The sequence below is a fragment of the Lates calcarifer genome, linkage group LG18 (genome assembly GCF_001640805.2).
Source record: "Lates calcarifer isolate ASB-BC8 linkage group LG18, TLL_Latcal_v3, whole genome shotgun sequence".
Classification (NCBI taxonomy): Eukaryota; Metazoa; Chordata; class Actinopteri; family Centropomidae; genus Lates; species Lates calcarifer.
The window spans coordinates 15,380,929-15,403,379 of NC_066850.1; the positions used below are offsets into that span (position 1 = coordinate 15,380,929).

Sequence of the window (22,451 nt, forward strand, 5' to 3'; positions counted from 1 at the left end):
AGGTCACTGTGTGACTGGTCATCTGAGCCTTCATACCTCATCAGCAAATTCACTGACTTCTTAAAGGTGAGATTCTGTCAGCACATTCTGTTTGTTCCCAAGTTACATTTATATTTGTATCTTTAATAGCATAATTAATTTAAGCACATGAGGACACAAACAGTGAACCACCTTGTATGGCCATACTGATGAACACTGGAACACACTGAGTTACACAACATCCTCCCTTCAGGAAGCAGGAGAGATCGTCTGAGGTAGAAACGGAGACCACATCTTGTTTGATCTGAAAACTGTGGCCCATGTGGTCAACCAGTGAAAACAGACATCTCTCCTTCAGCTGCCTGGGAGGCTCTATGAGGATCAAGTGATACAAATTCTTTGTGCCCAGGCAGGAGGTTTCCTGTCATAGCCAACAGTCAAATCCCTTCCTCTCTGCTCCTTTTCCCCAAATGCATTAGGTCCATCCAAAGGCTCCAGTCCTACTGCATCTGAATATGGTTTCTCCAGAGCTTTGAGGACCCTTTCAACCTACAGAAAAATGTAAGAGATGACTACTATTTATCGTTGAAGTGAAAACATGATGTAAATGGCATAAAACAGAATTTGAATGGCATAAGAATACAAAGAACAGCATTGCCTTTCACAAATTTCACTGAGACAACTAAGTCCAACAAAGCAGCTGCTGTGTATCTGCACCACTGATATATTTATATTCTCAATGTTATCTTTAGTGTCATGTCTGGAGAAATTGATAAAAGGTTTGTTTTTGCTACAAAGTCAATGACAGCATTAACAGCTGTTTACTTACCAGTCAAACTTAAGTCCTTTACTCATCAGGAGCCAGTGGTGGAAAGTAACTCTAGTGTTAACTCTTATTTTGCTTCGATTTCTATCAATTCTTCTATTTGTATCACTTCTTTTCCTCTTTCTGCTAACCAGCTAGCTCTAGCCTGTCCTGTCTAATAATACCACTTTGCAGCAGTAAGTCACTGTAGCATCCCCTCTACGTTTAGAAGAAGTCATTTCTTTTCTAGCCTCTTGTCTTAAACTTAAACACAACTATGGAAGGTGAATAAACTGCTGTTGATGCTGATGTTGGCTATATAGCAAAAACTTACATACAGCATCCAATGTATCATGACTTGTGTTTAAAGGTGTTTGTGTGAGCCAGTGCTTGTAAACCAAAACAGCATTAATAGACCTGGATGGAGGTTTCTACAAAGAATCAATCAAACTTGTAAAAGTCTCCTGACCTCAGAGAAGTCTCCCTTTTCTGCAGCCTGAATTGCATTCTGGGCGATGTAGTTACGTAGAACGACCCGGGGGTTGTTGCTGTTCATCACACTGAGCCTCTCCTTTTTGATAAGAGGCAAGTCACATGTGCCATCACACTCCCTGGTTAAACGCCTCCTGTTATTTCAGCACAAGAAAAATCACAAAAGTCCTGTCTTTACTTCTTTGTTCATTTAGACCAGCAGAGAAAATGTGAAAAACAAAATGTCTAATTTTCTTTTAGCTCCTTTGGTCTTCAACAACTCCTCAAGACAAACATCCTGTTTATTTGCTGCTAAATGCTCCACTACTCCAGTTGCTTGGTGAGAGCTGCGAGACTGAACCAAAGCAGTAAAGCTGCGGACAGTAAATTAATTGTTAATAATTAAATTGGCAAAAGGTAACAGGAAGTAAGCTAATTTCCTCAATCTATAGTGTATCATGTTAAATACTGCCTGTTATCTATCCCAAATTTTAAATGAATAGCACAGGCACTTTTTTTAATAGCACATGCACTTTTTAGCAAAGTGTGCTTCTCTTTGTGCACTTGTTAGTTTTTTTCTTCTTTTCTAACCTGTATCGGCTAACCCAGTGAATCCAGTCATCACGCTGCTTTTCCTTAAGCTCATCTTCGTTGGTCTCGAGCAGCTCCTTTAGCCGGCCCATCCGTTCCAGCTGCTGGGCCACACCTGACCTGTCTGCTACTATGTTAAACATGACCGGGTTGGTTTGTGCCATGGACAGAATCATCGCCAATTCACTGGAAACAGAGAATATGCCTAAAGATTAGTGAGGAAAAGGAAAAAATGTTTGGTGTTGACCATATACCTAACTCTAGTCCTACATGTTGTTCCATGTAAGCCTGCAAGTGTCTCTGATGTCCTACCAAATGCCACAAAACACACATTTAACTTACATATTGTCTTGGTAAGCTTTTTCCCCAAAATGCTAGCATGTGGAAGAAAAACAAAGTAGATGTCAGGAGAGATATAATCATTTGAAACCAGTACTCTGCTCAGCCTGGATTAGATGTACAGCTATTAGGAGTATATGGTGGGGCAGACAGAGATTTATGTGCTTATTATAGGTGCTCTTTTAAGAAATACACATATATCCAACCACCATACACCCCCTCACCGGTCCTCCATAGTTGGCATATTAGCCACCTTAAGCTCCTGAATAGAGGCACATTGCTGTAGGATTAGGTCCACGACTGGCCCCACTGTTGCTCTCTCATTGTCGCCCTCCTCAGGCCAGGGGACACAGCTCAGCAGGCGGAAGATGTTGGTGAAATCTGCACCTGGAAAGGCATGATAACAGAGTACCACTGACATTTTATCCATAGTGTTCTATATAAGCGATCCAGCTATCCTCATCTCTTCTGTGTTGTGGTACCAGTGTTGTGCATGACGTGCAGCAGGTCTGATATGAGCTCACTGTCCTCTGTCTCTTCTTTTCTCACAAGGCCCAGCTTCTTCCTCATGATACTCAGATAGAAGGCTTCATATGTGAGCATAAATTCATCCAGGATAGCTCCAGCCTCTGCTCCATCCAGCTCAGAGCCCAGAGCTTCAGCCAGGCGTGCCAGGTTCCAGCGGCACACAGACGGCTGGGCTTGGTATGAGTAACGCCCTCTTTTGTCCGAGGCGTTACAGATAAAATCTGGATCAAATCTGTCACACAGGTGGTAGAGTTTTCATATATATCAGAATACTATGTACCAGATGTCATGACATTGTCCTGACAGTATATAAATTGTTATCTTCTTTTTAGTTACTGTATCTATGAGTAATCTAACTGGTAAACCTAAATGTAAAGATGAAGATGAACAACAGACTTCCATTTTCAGCAGCTCACCTGTCCATGAAACCAAAGGGGCCATAATCCAGAGTTAGACCCAGGATGCTCATGTTGTCAGTGTTAAGGACACCATGGCAAAAACCAACACACTGCCACTGAGCCACTAGCTTGGCGGTTCGCATCATCACCTGAGGGTAAACAAGTCAAATGTAATGATTGAAATATGTATAACAATTTGTCAACAAACAGCTAATGTCTTACCTCTCTGAAAAAAGCCATATTTCTGTCTTTGCGGTTACTATGAGCCTGCTGAATGCAGGGATAGAAAGTCTCAATGACATAATCCAGCAGCTGAGCGCGAATGTCATGCCTCCCTGCACTGGGACCCTGCAGGCCTGAGAATTCATCTCGGCCTAGAAAGATCTCAAAAGATCCAAACCTTCAAAAAAAAAAAAGAAAAGAAAAAGGAAAGAAGCGCTTAATAAAACGTCCATATTTTTCCAGGTACCACTTTGACAGAAGGTTTTTGTACAAACACATTAAACCTGATGAAGGAAGGGGCGAGACGCAGGACGACCGAGCAGCGCTCGAGGATGCGCTGGCCTTTATTGAGTGGATCTCTGCTGGCGTAGAGGTCAGAGGTCACGAGGGAGGCTGCTCGGGTGCTGGGTATCCCGAGGGCAGCCACGGCCTCACTGCACAGGAACTCTCTGATGCTGGAGCGAAGCACCTTCCTGCCATCACCATCCCTGAGATAAATGAGATGTGGTGGTCACACCTTTATTGGATACTTATCCAGGTTGTAAACTGCTGGTGCCAGAAATATGATGACAGTTATCTTCTGTTGCAAAATATGACATGCAATATTTTGTGTCAGTCAGGTAAGTCACCTCAGGTATTCCTGATGTTGTGTCTGACCACTTGGCAGCTGACAGGCAACCTGCAACCCTCCAACGGTTTTCAGTGAATTAAAACTGTTATTGTCATTTTTTATGAGTAAATAAGCAAAACTTGCAACCAGTTTCCACCACTTGTCTTTGAGGGTTTTTTTGTAAAGCTGCTGTTTCAAGCTGATGTTCTATTCTTTTTATACTGTAGCTTACGGTAGATGGTAAAACTTGGGCTCCAATATCTGAGCCAGCTGTGCAGGTTCATTGCTACATTTGCCCTAAAAATGCAAACTATCATGAGACTATGTCTGATAAAGCAAGGTGGAGTTGGCTATGGGAAATTTGAGGCAAGATATGCTGTATTGAAAAAGAAACTGCCATAAACCGGTCTTTACTTATGTGTGAATGACAGAACAAATCAGCTAGGGGAAATGTGTGGTGTGCTGGTTTAACTGAGCACACACTGTTAAGCAATAGGGGACACATTCAGTGTGTGCCAAGCAGTTAAGCACTTAAGCAGCTCTTCCTGGGTTAATGCATTCACATGCCTCTGGTGAGTGAGACTTATGAAAAATTAGCTCTGTCACTTGAATTCTCTTATTCTCAGTTGTTGGTAGAAAACTTTATCAAATATCATAGTAGTTAGTTTCCAGACCTATATCCTGTTCCTGAAGTGTCAGTGGAACAGGACAGCAAGAAAATTACCTGGAGTAAGGTGTGACTCCTGCACCTTTAACCTGAATCTCCCATCGCCCATAGGTACCCGACTCTACCTCCCCCAGGTACATCACAGCTCCATCTCCCAGCTGACCCGCAAACAGCCCAAACTGGTGGCCGCAGTAACAGTGTGCAGCCGGCTCGGAGCCCGGCAGCAGCCTGGAGCCGCTCAAATACTCCGGACCCATAGGATCACTCAGTACGTCCTGCACAGTCAGGTCGAGCAGAGCCAGCGCTGAATGGGACAGGGCCACAAAGTGGGGACGAATCAGGGGCTGAAGAGTCCAAATCCGGGAGAAACACGCCCCCGGGACTGTCCGGGACCCGGACTCCTTTGTGTCATCCACCGGCAGCTTTTTCAGCGCGGTGTTGTTGAAAGGTAAGCGCTCCAGAGCCGTGGACACGCACTGAGAGGACTCCATGAGGACTGGAGCTTAATATGACCCAGTCAGTCAGAGTCAGGACTGTGTGCTGACGTCAGTATTACAGTGTTCAGGAGAGTGAAATCTGGGCCTGAACTATTAAACGTGAAAAAGTATTAGACCAGAAATGAAATAGAAGAACATAATTAGATCATAATATGACATCAGAATAATTGAACCCTCGTCAATAAATAAATAAATAAATAAATAAAAATAAAAATAAAACATCAGTGAAAAAACAGAAGAGAAAGAAAACCTGTATCAAAACCAGAGAAAATAAAACCAAAGAAGAAAATACAGAACACAGCTGGAAATTGTAGGTTGTATATGTCTTGCCTTTTGCGGATGCTCTATAAAGGCAGTGTGAGAGAGAAAAGTATTCAGTGAGCATTTCAGAGCATTACGGTTTCATTATTTAGAGGGAGTACAGGAGTGATGCAAAGAATCTCCAGCAGGTGGCGGTAATAAAAAGAAAGAAAAATGTCACCTGCCGTAAAAAGTAAATGCAGAAGAAGAAGCACTGGACAACAAATCAATGGCACCACATAAATGCTTATTTTGGTGATTTGAGTTGAACGCGTCCCCCAGTTTAGAGACATTTCAAAGCAGCTACTGATGGACAGCCTCCTCAGTCAGGCCTTAGCATCCGGTAAACACTAGTAGTAGTCAGCAGTGGCTGGGTAGCTAGCTAGCTGGCTAACAGCAGCTAACTGCAGCTGGTCAAACTTTTCAGCACCGGTGTGAGAAGATGGACTCAGGTGTTTTCACGACCATTTCCAAAGGTTGGTTTATTGACAAACCTAGAACGAATAAAAACATTATTTTGCTAATGTGAGCTGGTGATAATTCAGCTAACGCTTACTTTTGTAAGTTCTTCTAGTTAAGTTAGCCCAGATAGCTAGCTTACTGCCTTATTCCCGGATAGTAACGTTACTTCGACATGTTATATTTTGCACCACAAATCATTTTTTGCATGCATATTATGAATATGAATATGCATAATATGAATATGTTTGCTTTATGTGCAGGCTGTACAAAGAATGCCAAAGTTAGCTAACTGCGTTTGAGAACATTGCGGTTATTGAACATACACCAAGTGTTTCCACTAAGGTTGCATTCAAAACACATTGCTGTTGCTGTAGCTAGTAAACAAAACCACTCTGCAAACAGTGTCCTCCTTCTGCTAATATCTACTGCATTGTTTGGACGACTATATGCAGTTTTATATAAGTAAAAATAACATTAAAATCAACTATCACATTCTATTCGGCACAGAGTGACTGCTAATATAACTGAGAATACAGCTGTAAATAACTGTATGACCTCGAGTTATCACAGTCCCATGTACTTATCATGCACTTGACATATACCTCTGACCTGAATGGACAGATTTTCCTGTCAGACAGAGAAATGTAAGCACTTTTATACAGATGAATGGGACAGGAGGGTGAGCTTCATTCAACCTCAGTCTGAGTGTGTTCTTGTTTTTCAGATGACCCTCTACCTGTGGCGTCACTGCGCCTCTTGGTCCCACCTTTCCAGCTCATGACAGCCTCTATGTGGCAGGTGCTGAAGAAGCAAGATGTCATGAACTACTGGAAAGTAGCAGAGTTTGTCTCTTTGGTAATGGACATGGTACCAGAGCTGCTAATGAACAAGCACAGGACACAACTGAACCTGGGATTAAGAGCTAGGGTGGGTAAGAGTGGAGAACACAAGGCATTAACAGCTAAAGTAAGATGTAGGAAATATATTTATAGACAGCCAATGGTATGTGAACACAGGATTATTTTGGTGTAATGTTTTATTTTTTTCTGGAATAGTATATCCTTGAGTTGTGCCGACATGAACAGCTTGTGGAGCCTGACTTGATCTTATCTCACCTGGACAAGATTAGATCACAGCACCCCACCCAGGCAGATGTAAGTGTGTCCACTCATAATTAGTTAATATCATTTCTTTTTGTGATCCTAACTTTCTGCCCCTTAGTTCAATATTTGTTTATTTAAATGAATGATGTTATTGGCAGGGTGAAAAATTCAGCAACACAACCACAGCAGCTATTCAGTAGTAATATTTATCCCTGTGTTGCAGTTGAAAGAATCAAAAGAAGAGGAGGTAGCAGTTAACTTTCTTGAGTTGATCCAAAATCTGCTCAAAGATCCTGAAGAGAGACAAGACTTTTTCTCGGTAAGGCAGTATTGCTAACAAACCTCTGTGGAGTGAAATCCAGCTGTTAATGTTACTTGCTCCTGTAGGTTAAAAAGCTTGATTATAAGTTGCATGAAGTTAAATTTAATCAGTTTCACACATTCATTTGGTTATAGAAAATTGCAGGTGATACAAATGGCAAATGACATATATGAGACATTCCTTATAGCAAAATGTATTGGAGAATATAAAAAAGAAGTGAAGACTATGCTTTTTTAATATTTTCAAGTAGCTGCAGATATTGCAGAGATACCCGTCTCTTGTCTTTGTGATGTAGTAAAATCATTTTTATCACAATGTCTTTTATTTTTTTAAAGGAGGTCTTCCCTGCAGAGTATGGACCACAGTATGACAGTGATTTGCAGATGCTGTTCTGGGAGTTTCTCTGTCGACTGGCTCAGCTGTTGCCAGTTCCTGATCTCGAACAAGTGAGTGGCGTCATTTTGATAAAACTGCTATCACATGTAAAAAGAAAACAAAGAAAGAACAACCTAAAAGATCATCTCTTACAGTAAACTACCACCACTGGGAATTATGATACTGATTCTATATAATCCCCTGTTACTGCATGTTATTGAGGGAGGTTAACATTACATTATAGTAAGAGACCACAGCAATACCAAAAATCACCACAAGAGGGTGCACATGACTTTTTTTAGGTTGTCTAACTCCTTTCACTAGTACAGGTTAGTAATACAGGCCTGCTTGAGCAATCTAAAAGTCTTCTAACAAGACCAGGCAAAACTCCTACACAGCATCAAATAATACTGTTTATGCATGACACCAGTCAGTTCAGAAGTGAACAAGCCCAGCTATATTTTATTGACTATCATGATTTAAAAAAGGTAAAATAGGTGTGACTCATTCCCTCATTGTGGACTGTGGTGCTCTCTTTATAAATTAAATGCTGGGATAGGCTCCAGCCCCCTGTGACCCTTAACAGAGAAGTGGTATAGATAACGGATGGACGGATAGATGGATGGATGGATGGATGTCACAAACTGTGACAATTGACTGTATTTCAGTTTGGGAGTTCTTGAATAGATAATCTTCATTAAAATATTTGTCTCCATATTTATATTGTGTCACAGTACTGTGACAATATGGCAATAAGCGACAGGTACTAAATGCTACATCATATATGCTATATGCTACACAGTATACACATTTAACCATTAGGAACTGTCTTGCATTGTAAGTGTAACATAAATGAGGTGCAGTGTTACTCATCCCTGACATTGCAGTGTCTTGGTTTTCGTGTTACTATGTTTCAAAGTAAAATAGACATGATACCACTGAACATCATTTGCTAGTAATATCCAAACAGATTGTCTTGGTATTCAGTCTTTGAAGTGTAAATATGTTTGACCTTATTGAATTTGGTGCAATGTATGTTTTCCCACAGACCGTATCTTGGCTTGGAGCTGAATGCTCAGTGATGAAGGATTGTGTGCATTCAGTCTGTGAGCCTACAGACCTGAAAAACTTACTCCAGCACCACAAACACCTGGGGCATTTAGAGCAACATGGTAAGTCCCTTCCCATAACCACCTCTGTTTTATTCCACTTTTATTGTTGAATACACAGTGACTTACGTTTCATTCTTGTCCCTTCTCGCGCAGTTCCACCTTCTAGCATGGGCGACAGCATCCTCTCTGCCCTCTCTGCACTTGCTCTTAGCAGAGTTGCAGAACAACCCAACCAACCAGGTCCACTGCTGGGCCTCAGTGATGAAACGCACACTGTATCATTTGTGGATGATGTAGCAGTTGAAATAATCACAGTGACAGATTATGCAGAGGTTGAGTTAGGCGCAAGCACCGACATCGAGATGGTAATGGGAGAACACTGCTATGAAGGAACAGATAGTAACACAGCGGCTGAAGATTCGCTAGTAGTGCTTCCTGAAGAGACGACCAGGGAAGAGGTAGAGGAGAGAGAAGTGACTGAAGAGAAGGTTGAAAGTAGTTTGACAAACGTAATCCATCCAGAAGTTAACAAGGACAACCCAGGTCCCTCCCAACACAAAATCACTGTGGGACCTCATGACTGCCCAGACTGTGAAAAGAAATTTAAGTTTGCCTCTTCACTAGTCGCCCACAGGGTCATCCACACTGGTGAACGTCCCCACCGCTGCAATGACTGTGGTCGCTGCTTCTCTTTCAGGCAGTCCCTCGACAGGCACAGACACACGCACAAAACTGGACGCAAATACGACTGTGTCATCTGCGGCGAGACCTTCCTCTCCTTGTCGGCCCGCACAGAGCACAAGCAAAAACACATGGAAGGCAGTGTCTACATATGCCACCAGTGCAACAGAAAATTCACCTGGGAGCAAGCACTCGCAAGGCACTTAAAAACACACCCTGATGATCACACCGCTGACAAGCCCACAGAGAGCCATAAAGATGGACAAGAGGTTGTTATTAGTGATGAAAATATCAGTGAGGATCCTGTTGAACTCACTGAACCTGACTCCCAGGTGCAAGCAGGTGATAATGGTGATCAGGATCTGGAAGACGCAGATGTTCACAGCACCTGTGAGTCTGGAGGCCTGGTCCCTGAACTTAATCAAGTCGTCTCTACGGTGAAAGTCCGCACAAGTGGGCGCAAACGCAAACCGACTATGAAGATTCAGGTGATAAATTTACAGAAGCGCATGACCACGAGGAAAAGGAAGGTCAACCCTCCAGCCCTGAAGCCTTTGCCTTTCAGTTGGTAAAGAATTGTCTCGCAAATAGTTGTGTTTTTTTGGTGATATATCAAACATATTTGCAGATTTACATGTCTTTATGGTAGCAACAACAGTGCATGATAGAAACTCCATATTTTAGTTACATTTGTTTTATTACATTGGCTGTTGTTGGCCACCAGGCTGAACAAGGCATTTGTTTTTCTTCTCTCTCTCTCTAACAGTGCTGAGCACTCTTATGGGTCACCCATGGTCTCATTGAAGGATGGTGATGAAAGTGAGTATTCATTTTTAAACATATTATTTTTTGATCTTCTTAATCAGAGAGACATGAAAACGCACACGCCACACAAAGTGAAAAGAAATTAGAGTGGCTGGAAATCCGTTAATCGCAGGCCAGAAATGAACTAATAATAATTCAGTAATGTGTCCATAAATAAGATGTGATCACAGAGAATTAGTCTCCAGTGGAGATTATAATTGTTGACAAATATTATGTTTTACTCAACACTTGAAAATGCCATCCTTTTATAAACTATTAGTAAATGTTTGTGTAGTGCATATAAATAGTAAGTAGGGTGGTTAAAGTGAAGTGTTACCCTGCTGAAAAATTTATATGAGTTTAGGAGAGCCATACCAAAGTGAGATGGCGGCAGCTTGTTTAAAGGAGTTGTGTGTTTATCTGCAGAAATTGAACTATTTAATCTTTGTTAATTACCAGCCTGTAATTTATGGGCTCCTCAAAAAAAGTTTAAAAATCCAGACATGTCATTTTACCACTGCCTAGCACAACGTTTCACAAAATTTCATTGGTCTCTTTTAACTTTGTCTCTCTGTAGGTTCTGTAGCAGATGTTTCATCAGCTGCTTTCTCCTGTCCGAAGTGCTCCTTCCACCATTCAGAAGAAGCACAGGTCCAGCAGCACATAGACAGTGTTCACTCTGTTGAGACTGAGGAGGACAAGCCCTCTCCTCAGCCTCTCGCCGATGAGGAAGGACGTTTTAATTGTCCAGACTGTGAGAAGAGCTTCAAGTTCCAGTCTTTACTAAAGGCCCATCAACGCATCCACACAGGCGAGCAGCCCTTCCTGTGCTCTCAGTGCGGACGCCGTTTCTCCTTCAAACAGTCACTGGAGCGGCACAAGCAGACACACAAGTCGGGACGCAAGTACGAGTGCCTGATCTGTGGAGAGTTCTTCAAGTCACTGGTGGCTCAGAGGGAGCACAAGAGCACCCACATGGAGAACGGCGAGTACCTGTGCTCAGAGTGTGGCCGGGCATTTGTCTGGAAGTCAGCACTGGTGAGGCACCTGAAGACCCACAGCGAGGAAACTGACAAGGTGGAGCGTTCTTACAAATGTCCTCACTGTGACCTGGGCTTCAGCTGCGTCAGCTACCTCAACAGACACCTCCAGACTCACCAGGAAGAAAGAGTGCACACCTGCAACTGTGGAAAGAGCTTTGCCTACCGAGCGGCTCTCACTGCACACCAACGCATCCATCAGAAGGAGCGGCCACACACGTGCACACAGTGCGGCAAGGGATTCCTCTACAAGGGTGGTTTGCTGAGCCACATGAAGATCCACTCAGAGGAGATGCCCTTCATGTGTTCCTTCTGTGGCAAGAGCTTCAAGAGAGAGCGCAACATGAAGAAGCACGAGCGCTGCCACACCAGAGAAAACGTCTTCAGCTGCTCGCAGTGCGACAAGAGTTTTGTCTACAAGGCGACTCTGATCAGACACGAGCTGACTCATTCAGGCGAGAGGCCGTACCTCTGCTCAGACTGCGGGAAGGGTTTCTTTTCTCACGCCGAGCTCCTGAAGCACGAGCGTTTCCACACAGGCCACAAGCCCTTCCAATGCCCCCACTGCGGCAAAAAATTCACCCAGTCTTGCTACCTGACCATCCACCTGCGCTACCACACGGGAGTCCGGACCTTACTCCTGCACTGAGTGTGACAAGAGCTTCCTCAGTGCCAACCGCCTTAAAAGACACCAGCGGACACATTCGGGGGAAAAACCATACCTCTGTGTAGAATGTGGGAAGGGATTCAGGCAGTCATATAATCTCAAAATGCATCAGCGAACGCATATCATGAAGTTAACATAGCTAGGAAAGACTTGAATTTATTAATCTGGAGATAAATATTTTGTAAATTGAAATCGTATGTGTTTATAGTTTATAGTTTAGACTGGGACATAAGCAATTGTAGCAGCATTATTTTGGCTCTCTCTCATTTAACAGCTGTCAACTACATTAGTATAGAAACTGCTAGCAAGAACAGGTTCATGTTGAATGTCCCATTTTTTCATTACACTGAATGCATTTAATTTCATGATTGTGTTGCGATTAAAGCAGCACTGAGCAGAGGATAATGTGTTTTTAGATGTGATGTAACATTAGTCTTATTTGGTTCGAAATCTTCAAATAATGAATGGACGAAGGTTCTACATAAATTCAGTCTTTATTGAGAAATGGACTGCATTTTACCACAGAAAAAATGAACACTGGTTTGGAAAGGAGGCTTAGAACATTTTGTGCTACAACAGATACATTTTCTCTTAACAGCAGTAGTTTAATTTCAGTAACACACAAGGAGAAACAGTTTTATAGCTGGCCATGGGTAAAAAGTGAAAATCAGCTTAGACATCTTTTGGTATTTAGTGTTGTATTTTTACAGAATTGCCAAGATGAATTCCAGGTGTACATCATGGGTTTACTGACAAGCTTCAATTACAGGAAGTGGACATATGGGTGTTATGTAATGTGATTTTATGAAACTTTCATGTGAAAAAGAAAAGTACTAGACAACTAAGCTACTGCTGACTTCACTGAAAGAGTGAGATAGGGCAGCACTTAACCCATGAGAAATTTCAACAGACTCGAGACTTGACTGCCCAAGCAGGTGTTGCCTCACTCTGACAGAGCACACATCAGCATACATGATAGTTTGAGCCAGAAGTATAAAGAAAAGCAGTGACCTGCTGCCCACACTGTGACCTACATGGCTATGTGCAGAGTGATGGGGCAGTGGTCGCTTCCCATCGCCTTGTTGCGGATTTTGCTGTCGCATAGGCCTGGCAGCAAGGAGGACGACAGCAAAAAGTAATCGAGCCTCCATCCCACGTTCTTTGAGCGGGCGTTCATCATGTAGGTCCAGAAGGTGTAGGCGTTGGTCTGCTCAGGATAGAGCTCGCGGAAGCTGTCGGTGAAACCGGCCTCCAGCAGCTGGCTGAAGCCCTCGCGCTCCTCGGGGGTGAAGCCTGCATTTTTCTTGTTCCCCTTGGGGTTCTTCAGGTCGATCTCTTGGTGCGCAACGTTGAGATCGCCGCACAGCACCAGGGGCTTCTGCACATCCAGCTCACTCAGGTATGCCCGGAAGTCGACGTCCCAGGTTTTGCGGTAATCTAGGCGCACAAGGCCTCTTCCGGAATTTGGCACATAGGCGGTCACCAGGTAGAAGTTGGGGAACTCAGCAGTGATGACGCGACCCTCCTTGTCATGCTCCTCTTTGCCTAGAGAATTGGCAGAGGAGGTTTACTGAACAACTGAAGGCTAAAGTTGGACTAATAAACGTTTTTAGTTCACAATGGAAATGTAGACTAATTAAGAATCAGTTAGTGCAGTTAGTTCAATATGTAACTTTATTTTAGAGCAATAAGAGGACATATTGGGGCATATTCTGTCTTGCTTAGAGTCATGTGTGAGGTAAATATGAAGCTACTACCAGCAGCTGTGTAGCTTAGTTTAGCACAAACATTGGCAGCAAAGGGAAACAGCTAGCCTGGCTCTGTCCAGTGCAGGTTTAAGACTAGTAATTGTGGTCAGCTGCACAGGCCTAGTGTAAAATGTTTCTAGCTCCAAGTAATATAATAACAGCATAATAAAACGCCACTCACCAATACCATAGGTCACTTTGATGGGTTCAGTCTTGCAAAGCATGGCCACACCACTATAACCCTCCTTGTCATCTGAGACAGCCCAGTACTTGTGTGGGTACTCAGGCATTGAGGTGATGTCAGCAGGGAGGTCTTTCTCTGCACACTTGGTCTCTTGCAGGCACAGAACATCTGGATTCTCCTCACGCACCCACTGGGAAGGAAGAACACAAATGTGAAGCATTAAGCATGTGACCACTTACAGATTTGTTTCAGCCTCTGGCAACTGACTCATGTTTCTCAGGGTCTCTGCAAACTCACATCCAAGCCCTTCTTTTTCACCCAGGCCCTCAGCCCGTCGACATTCCAGGAGGTGATCTTCATGTTGGCCTCTCGTCCATCTTTGCTGGTCATCTTGTCAGGAGGATCATCGTACAGAACTGGGGCCTCTGGTTCTTTAGCCTTCTTGGCTTTTTTTGCAGTAGCTGTGAGGTGGAAGATGAAAGAGTCTAAGAGGTCAGATATGTACAAGTTGATAAAACATGTTTTTGAATGTGTGTTAATGCATGCTGTAATACCAGAGCCATTGTCATTTTCCCCATCTGCGACCGCCTCCTCTGCCTTCTTGCCTCTCTTCATACTCGAACTTGATCTGACAACAAACACACCTCGCAGACACACAACACGCACACACAACAGCACACACGCCGCTGGAAAAACAGAAGAGAAATCTGAGTGATGTGCTCATCTAAAGGTGTGAAGTGATAACTGCTGCAACAACTGAATTCAAGACTTTTTACTGTTGGTTCTCTACTCTGTACCAGTAAGATCATTAAAATGTGCAGACAAATTTAATTAGTTACAACGTATTCACACAACGACCCGTCGTATTATCCAGCAGTTGTGTGTCCGATCATTTTCACCAAGTCCAACTTAAATATCCTCAGACAGGCCAGTGTGGCAACTTGAGTGTATAGTGCTGAACATCGACACAGTATCGCTGTGTCGGGTGCTGGCTGAGCCACGATGTCTCCCTTCTATTAAGAAGCAGACGTTCAGTTTTGAGGACGTGCGCATCATCGTGCTACAAAACGCCTCCATTTTATAACTATGCCTTTGTTTTACAAATGGTGTCTGTCAGCCGGAGAAAGGCCAGGCGAGTTTCTGAAGGCTTGTATATATTCTGTGACAAAGAGGAAATGCGCCGAGAGTGTTTATTTTGACGGAAGTCGTTGTTGTGGAGGAGCATACAGACACTAATGCAAAATATGAAGGAATATCAGACCCGCTGAATGCAACAGCGTGTATATAGATGATATAACACCAGCGACTACAGAAGCTATTTAGCAGTTTCTCTCTGTGACATAACAAGTTTAATAGCAAGCTATGCTAACGCTAGCTGGTCCTCTGTGACAAAGAGCACAGAACCAGCAGCACACGGCCTGCACTGAGGATGAATGGAGAATGACCACCAAGCTAACTTTTACTTGCTGCACAACTTATCTGCTTCATCTACAAATGCAAATGAAAACTATTTAACGTTAACGTTTTCTTTTTGATCAGCAAAACGTCTCCGGAAAAAGAGATGCAAATAATCTTACTTTCACAACAGGATGCAACGATCAAACAAGTCCTGCTTCCCAGTCACTCCCCCCAATACCCGCACTCACTCACTCACTCACACACAAAGCACAGCAAAGACTTCTGACCACGTGCCTGCTGTATTTGGTGACTGCCTAAACTTGTGCCTGATACAAACTACTAAAAAAAACTCCATATTTTTATTCGTAATTTAAAGATCATGAATATAAAACAGTAGTCTTTAGCTGCTATAATGCAGCCACATTTCCTGACAAGCTACTGAGGTAAAGCACCAGTTAGACAAAGCTTTTTAGTGAGGCGACCTCCACAGCTGTCGGTATTAAGGTCCTCCAAAGTTCAAGTGGAATAGTTGAGTTTCAGGAGTTAGCTGAGGCAGAGAGTTTTGTATTTTTAAATTTAACTGAAATGAATTTGGATTAATGTAAACTACCGAAGGAAACTGAAAAGAAAGGTATACCTAATTTGTTATTCAACGCAGTGTTAATATAAAGCAGTCAGTGAAATCGTGCGTTGCCACTGCTGACATAGCAGCAGCACAGCTATACAGGATGCTATATTTTGAATTTGCTAAATATGGATAGTGTGTTTTTTATATTTCCTCTATCGTAGCATTTTGTAGCTCAGGCATTTATCAGGAGAGTTGCTGTTTAGGCTAATACAGCATACGCCTACATGTTCTGATTTAAAAAGTATATGAAATGTTCGCATGCTTTAATCAACTTACCATGCACGGTGCTGAAGCTTGTTTAAAATATCTTTGCTGAAAATGAAACTACCAAACACTGGATACTCTCTGCATTTGCACCTGAAGGGTGAAGGTCTGTGTCTGTGGGACTGTTGTAGTAGACTGTATTAATTTTAGCTATGCGTTCCTAAGATACTGTCAACCGAGCTTATTTTTATGCTGATGAGCCACAGTTGTACCAGTCAAGATGAGAGAATATACAATATTGCATGTGCAATTTTATTTGTATAGCGTCAAATCACAATTAAGTTATCTCAAGATAATTTACATATAGAGGAGGTCTAGATCATAGTTTTTATTTTATTATAGTTACAGAGAGAGACCCAACAAAATGGCAGCAGCCTCCAGTTTAGCCAACCAATGTTGTCATCTGGGACAGGGACAGTGGAGCTGGCTAACATTAGACAAATTTTAATGCATAAAATCAGTGGAGTACTGTTTTAATTTCTCATAATTGTGTATTAGAATGTTAGAAATTTTGTCCATGAGTATTTAATTTTTTTTTTTTTATCTTAGCTAAATTGTCATGTTTCTTTTTCCATAGGGGATATCAGTTTCCTAAAGAGATTTAGTAAAGGGAAAATATCATTCACAACAGACTCTGTACTGCTGTTGCAATAAACCTACTGGCCTCCATCTGAAAACAGAAAACATTAGTGTTCACTGCACTTTGCTTTTCTCTTTTCTAAAAACTTTTTCAGCCACCATGACTGTAGTTATTGGGTTTGAAGGCAGTGCCAATAAGATTGGTGTAGGAATCATCAGGGATGGTGAAGTTCTTTCCAACCCCAGACGGACTTACATCACACCTCCTGGTCAAGGCAAGTCAGATTTCTGTTAAAACACTGATGTCACCTTCGCTGTGATATATCAGAGTCTAACAATCTTGCATGTGAAGGTGATAGCGTGTTATTATGCCCATCAGGATTCATGCCGAGTGACACCGCTCGGCACCACCGTGCTGTCATACTGACTGTCCTGAAGGAGGCGCTGGAACAAGCAGGGCTGAAGCCTGCAGACATTGACTGTGTGGCGTACACCAAAGGTAACATAACATCTTGTGTGTTCATCTTGTAGCAGAATAAGATTGAACTTGCCAGATGTCTGTCAAAATGATTACCTTGTACCTACAGAAGTTTTAAAGGTATGTGTCCTTGTCATTCTTAATTACTTCAGTTTTTCCTTTAGACATTACAGAGAGTCCCTGGATGGAGGCAGAACTTACACGTTGACCTTTCCTCTAAGTTTCTAAATTCACTCAGTCAGTAAAAACATGTCTCCACGGTTAAACAACATGATATACTGTATGTATATTCCTCACCTGCATGTTCCACTCTTCACTGAAGCTATCTCTGCTACGTTGATAACAATGTTAAAATCCTACCCACTGCACAGTTACATCTAAGGGATCATTCTAGATAGCTTGTGCATCATATTACACTTTAAACATTCAAGTCCAGCTCATCGTGTTTGATGTCTGTGAAAGCTTTCAGATCTCAACCAGAATTTAACATATCATTGTCAGGATAAGCACTGTTCACATCCACACAACTTGAACAGTGCTTGTTTTGACAGCATCTGTGTAGTTTTTCCTCCATCTCCAGTTTTAGGATTGTTCGTAAACCACGCACAGTAATAGTAGACAACCTCTTTCTTCAGAGAACATGAAATGAAGCACTGCGATGGTGACAGCATTCACCAGGTTTGCAAATCTGTGGGTATGCATTGTAAAACCATGGGCATGGATGCTCTGATCAGCTTGCATTCATGAAAGTCACATTTTATTAACAAGTAAATGAGAAACAATCATCCAGATGCTCTGTCTGCTTGGACCCTGATCATTGCTGCTTGTGGCTTCAATCCTCCTTCTTCTCTGTCAGGTCCTGGTATGGGTGCCCCCCTGGTAACGGTGGCTCTGGTGGCTCGTACAGTCGCACAGCTTTGGGGGAAGCCGCTGCTCGGTGTCAACCACTGCATCGGACACATAGAGATGGGTCGACTCATCACCAAAGCCAACAACCCCACTGTGCTTTATGTTAGTGGAGGGAACACACAGGTTAGTGAAGGAAAAACTGCTGACTGTAACCATGCTGTAACATACACAGAGTACTAAGTGGTTTATTAGTTACAGATGTAAATATTCTGTTGTGCATTTCATCCTGTGCAGGTTATTGCATACTCAGAGCGGCGGTACAGAATATTTGGGGAGACCATCGACATTGCAGTTGGCAACTGTTTGGACAGGTTTGCCAGAGTCATAAAGGTTTGTGTATTTTTGGTTGTCATTATAGAAACTGTTTGCCTTTTGCTGTATCTCAGAGGTGTGTGTTAATGCTTCTATCTTGAACTGTTTTACCTCTTAGATATCCAATGACCCCAGTCCAGGCTACAACATAGAGCAGATGGCCAAGAAGTGAGTGGTGGTGCTGGTGTTACAACTTCACTCTGAATGTATCAAGTACTTAATTGTTGTATTTTCACACTGCCTAACTTTGCTTTTTGTCCACACTGTTAGAGGCAGTCAGTATGTGGAGTTACCATACACAGTTAAAGGAATGGACGTTTCATTTTCTGGGATTTTATCCTACATTGAGGTGAGTGGTGGTTTATTATTTAATTCTCACAGTTATATTTTACTCCATCATTCTTTTGGTTCACAGTTGTTACAGGTTTTTTTTTTGGTTTTTATTTTATAGGAAGCTGCTCATAAGATGCTCAGCTCTGATCAGTGTACAGCAGAGGACCTGTGTTTCTCACTGCAGGTAATAAGGACCAACACACCCAGTTAGTTAATGTAGTGCTGTCCTGCATAGAAAAAAAGAAGATATATATAGAACTATTTGTAGAAGCCAGCTGTAAGCTTGCAGGCTTTGATACTTGTTGGGGTGTCCATGGCTGCTTTAGAGTACTTTAGGTTTGTTGTGTTTTCATCTTGAGATATTTGGTCTAAAACATTTATTTTCTCAGTTAACTGAGTGCTTGTTTTGTCTGTAAAATGTCAGAAAATAGTCCCCTAGCCCAAGGTGACATCTTCAGATTCTCTTCATGTAGGAGGAGGCTGGGACCAGCAAATGTTGCTTGAAAACACTATAATCATATTCCATTATCAAAATAGTCTCTTATTAATTTTTCTGTCATTTAACTAACTGTTTAATCAACTAATGGTTACAGCTCTAATCATGATATTAAACTGAGTGTGTAATCCCTGCAGGAGACAGTATTCTCCATGCTGGTGGAGATTACAGAGAGGGCCATGGCTCACTGTGGCTCCCAAGAGGTCCTCATCGTAGGAGGTGTTGGCTGTAAGTAAGGAACACTTAAAGGAAAATTCCAAATTAACAAATGTAATTCCTCTTTTAAAAAATGCACATGTGCTTCTGGGTCTGTCTTTGTTTGGTCTGTTATCTTGGTCTGAACCAAAAAATATCAACAGTAAATGTCCTGAAGTGTGAAAGAGTGAGGTTTATCAGTGATCAACTTTAGCATCCAGGGACAAATGAACAATAGAGGAGCCCAAGGCACTGTGTACACTATTGTATTGTATATTATTCTTACAGTTGTGAAATGCATAGAACAGTAGAACAGTGTGAGACGAAGGGTTGGTCTTCCCTTTAAAGGAACAGGCCTACACATTTTTCTTCTGTGTGAGAGCACTCAGAGAAATTAGTTCTGACAAGAACACAAATATTGTCATTCCTGATAATCACCAAACTGTGCAGAGATGTTAGCAGATTAGCAACAGCACAGACGATACCTCCTGTCTTTGTGCCCAGAAAAACACAGAAAATGGTCTTGCAGTGGAAGAGTGTATGTATTATCTTCCAAATTGGAAAATAGGTCATTGTATGAAATATAAATGATCCACACATACTTTGCTCCTTTATGATTACTGTAAATGAAAAAGTTGTCCAGGATAAAAGCATTAGTTAAATGCTTGAAATGTGAATGTACCTATACCTTAAAGGCAGATCCCATGATTAATAAAAACAATTGTTTGTAATGACATTGAGGAGAATAATTCAAGCCTCACATTAATCCATTCACAGGAAGACCTGATCTGTGTTTATATGATTGTGATTCCAGTCTGTGTAGAGACTCAGAGCTCTTGTTTCCTCTGCAGGTAACCTGCGTCTGCAGGAGATGATGGGGGTGATGTGTAAGGAGAGGGGAGCCAAGCTGTTTGCCACAGATGAACGGTAAATCAGTCCGTCCACACTCAGCACATTCACTTTCATTTACATTAAAATGACAATAGAGTTTGCTCCAGGAACTGAAACTTTGACCAGTCTGCAATACAGTATAACTGGCTCTACAGTCAGATACTGAGGTGTTGAAAGACAAACTTCACACCCGCTGGATTATCAGCATAACACCCAACACGCCTTCCAACAGAATTTCAGAGGCTTTTTGAGTGTAAGTGAGTCAAATTCAGGAACACTTCATTCTATAAATTGATGAAATACTTGTGCTAAACATGCATGCCATGTATTAGATTTGTGTTTTTCTTCTCCCCTTGGGATGCTATTATTATTATTATTATTATTATTATTATTAGTTTCAGTAAAAGACCTAAAGTGGGGTGATGTCAGTACAAATATATTTAAGTCTAAACTGCATTACAGCACAACTACAACAATTTTTGGACAAATACAAACACAGAGGCTCAGAGTGATGCTTACATATCAGAGGGTTTCAACTCTCCTCATATTGATTTTAAGTGTCTTAATAATAATGGCACACATTGCAAAATTGTAACGTGTATGATTTGCAGTAGCATGCATAAATAGTTTTTATAAAATTCCTATGGCCCTTTTAAAATGATGAAGGGAAACAGTGATAAAATGTCCATATCAAACCCTTGTCTGTAAATCACATGCCCTCACTGCTGAATTCCCAAAGCAGGGATTTCAGTCCTGATAACACTGTTCACTTTGTGCCACAGATTCTGTATAGACAACGGAGCAATGATTGCTCAAGCCGGCTGGGAGATGTTTAAGTCCGGTCAGGTGACAGAGCTGGAAGACTCATGGATTACACAAAGGTAAACTCCACATTACTGTTTGTTTTTCTCTCTCTCTCTAGATTCTGCTGTTTTCATTTGTCTGTATTTAGCCTCTGCGGCCTTCAACATCAAGGTCGACCATTAATGTTTCTCCTGTTATAGGTACAGAACAGATGAAGTTGAGGTGACATGGAGAGACTGACTGATGGACTGAGCGACACATCTCGGTGCTAAATATGTTGTTGCAGCAGGTCTGTTATGACATGGGGTGTAGTACACCTGGCCTCTAAAGGGACACTTAAACTCTCTTGCAGTTGACAGTTAAGATTTGCTACTCTGTCTCATTTAGCATTTTGCTTTAATGCCACCAAATGATGTTGTGGGGTTTCTAGGTGTTTAGTTGACTCATGTTTACAGGATAGAACTGGTGATATTCTATATTTTTCTTAATGTCAGGAAAAATTCACATTAGTCCCCAACAAATACACCGTTTCCGAGTTATGTTTGCTGGCTGTTGCTGTTGCAGTAGTTAGGTATATTTTGATCTTAAAATGTGCTGCCCACAAAATTCTGTAGACAAACCACACACACACACACTGCACAACTTCTGGTCACTAAAAGTGGTGGAGCTTTCCCCGGATAGGTCACCTCCTACACAACAGAGTTCACAACATCTAAAACAAACTTGGATGAAGAGGTACCTTTTATAAATTCAGATGGCTGTACTTTTTATATTAGATCCCAGAGATGCACTTGTGGAGTTTCAGGGCTGATAATTGCATTTGTTTTGGCTGATAGAGTAACTGATAATATTACTGTAGAAATCACAAAAATCTGAGGAGAACAATAAAGGCAGACTTTGGTTAGCAAATAAACCATGTTTGCTAATCTCACTCCCTGCTTTCTTCAGTGTTGGTAGAAGATCTGACCTTAAAAATAACATTTTTACTTCTGTAGACACTGTCCCCATTCTAAACTGGCCACCAGCTTATTGTGCATCACAGTAACATCTTTAAAGCAGCTGTTTTCCTTTGAAAATATGGTGGCATAACTCAATTGTTTTTACAGGTGTTGCATCCTGTTTTATATCCAGTTACAAATTGCTTGTTGTTAGGTATCATACACTTGAGGAGAGAAACATGAAGAGAAAGCTGATTTCTGACTCTCAGCCTCTACAGCAGCAATTCTGAATATGTTCAAATAAAAAGAACTAAGAGGTTA

The 22,451-nt window shown here is 41.9% G+C and overlaps 4 protein-coding genes across 5 annotated transcripts; 2 read left to right on the forward strand and 2 right to left on the reverse strand.

The window, feature by feature from the left end:
• Positions 1–72: 72 nt before the first annotated feature.
• Positions 73–5,101, reverse strand: selenoo2 (selenoprotein O2). The gene is made up of 9 exons (XM_018684291.2): positions 4,668–5,101; positions 3,618–3,821; positions 3,334–3,511; positions 3,130–3,260; positions 2,668–2,945; positions 2,410–2,572; positions 1,847–2,032; positions 1,254–1,410; positions 73–528 (listed from the first exon to the last, which is right to left on the reverse strand). Exons 1-9 carry the CDS (start codon positions 5,099–5,101, stop codon positions 361–363), a joined length of 1,899 nt encoding a protein of 632 aa, XP_018539807.1. The 3' UTR covers positions 73–360.
• On the forward strand, positions 4,921–12,591 carry LOC108888368 (zinc finger protein 585A). Of its 2 annotated transcripts, none has more exons than XM_051077722.1 (9): positions 4,921–5,058; positions 6,594–6,796; positions 6,925–7,023; positions 7,196–7,291; positions 7,630–7,740; positions 8,718–8,841; positions 8,935–10,030; positions 10,229–10,281; positions 10,844–12,591. In XM_051077722.1, the coding sequence occupies exons 2-9, from the start codon at positions 6,647–6,649 to the stop codon at positions 11,953–11,955; spliced, it is 2,841 nt and encodes a 946-aa protein (XP_050933679.1). In that variant the 5' UTR covers positions 4,921–5,058; positions 6,594–6,646; the 3' UTR covers positions 11,956–12,591. The 2 variants fall into 2 exon arrangements, with proteins under 2 accessions (XP_050933679.1, XP_018539870.1); XM_018684354.2 differs by lacking the exon at positions 4,921–5,058 and adding an exon at positions 5,561–5,883.
• On the reverse strand, positions 12,449–15,612 carry apex1 (APEX nuclease (multifunctional DNA repair enzyme) 1). Its single transcript, XM_018684355.2, has 5 exons — positions 15,483–15,612; positions 14,460–14,591; positions 14,203–14,366; positions 13,903–14,095; positions 12,449–13,518 (listed from the first exon to the last, which is right to left on the reverse strand). Exons 2-5 carry the CDS (start codon positions 14,518–14,520, stop codon positions 13,004–13,006), a joined length of 933 nt encoding a protein of 310 aa, XP_018539871.1. The 5' UTR covers positions 14,521–14,591; positions 15,483–15,612; the 3' UTR covers positions 12,449–13,003.
• A 177-nt stretch (positions 15,613–15,789) lies between these two features.
• osgep (O-sialoglycoprotein endopeptidase) lies at positions 15,790–22,451 on the forward strand. Its single transcript, XM_018684359.2, has 12 exons — positions 15,790–15,934; positions 16,930–17,049; positions 17,154–17,273; positions 18,109–18,284; positions 18,396–18,491; positions 18,592–18,641; positions 18,744–18,822; positions 18,925–18,990; positions 19,440–19,530; positions 20,349–20,424; positions 21,171–21,269; positions 21,393–22,451. Exons 2-12 carry the CDS (start codon positions 16,935–16,937, stop codon positions 21,430–21,432), a joined length of 1,008 nt encoding a protein of 335 aa, XP_018539875.1. The 5' UTR covers positions 15,790–15,934; positions 16,930–16,934; the 3' UTR covers positions 21,433–22,451.

Coding starts and splice junctions, on each gene's coding strand:
- selenoo2 (XM_018684291.2), bottom strand. CDS start 5,101: ATGGAGTCCTCTCAGTGCGTGTCCACGGCTCTGGAGCGCTTACCTTTC. Junction 3,822..4,667: donor GGAGTCACACCTTACTCCAG/GTAATTTTCTTG, acceptor CATTTATCTCAG/GGATGGTGATGGCAGGAAGG. Junction 3,512..3,617: donor CTCGCCCCTTCCTTCATCAG/GTTTAATGTGTT, acceptor TTTTTTTTGAAG/GTTTGGATCTTTTGAGATCT.
- LOC108888368 (XM_018684354.2), top strand. CDS start 5,850: ATGGACTCAGGTGTTTTCACGACCATTTCCAAAG. Junction 5,884..6,593: donor TTTCACGACCATTTCCAAAG/GTTGGTTTATTG, acceptor CTTGTTTTTCAG/ATGACCCTCTACCTGTGGCG. Junction 8,842..8,934: donor GGGGCATTTAGAGCAACATG/GTAAGTCCCTTC, acceptor CTTCTCGCGCAG/TTCCACCTTCTAGCATGGGC.
- apex1 (XM_018684355.2), bottom strand. CDS start 14,520: ATGAAGAGAGGCAAGAAGGCAGAGGAGGCGGTCGCAGATGGGGAAAAT. Junction 14,367..14,459: donor GGAAAATGACAATGGCTCTG/GTATTACAGCAT, acceptor TCCACCTCACAG/CTACTGCAAAAAAAGCCAAG. Junction 14,096..14,202: donor TGAAAAAGAAGGGCTTGGAT/GTGAGTTTGCAG, acceptor CTTCCTTCCCAG/TGGGTGCGTGAGGAGAATCC.
- osgep (XM_018684359.2), top strand. CDS start 16,935: ATGACTGTAGTTATTGGGTTTGAAGGCAGTGCCAATAAGATTGGTGTA. Junction 18,642..18,743: donor ATAGAGCAGATGGCCAAGAA/GTGAGTGGTGGT, acceptor CCACACTGTTAG/AGGCAGTCAGTATGTGGAGT. Junction 20,425..21,170: donor CTGTTTGCCACAGATGAACG/GTAAATCAGTCC, acceptor TTTGTGCCACAG/ATTCTGTATAGACAACGGAG.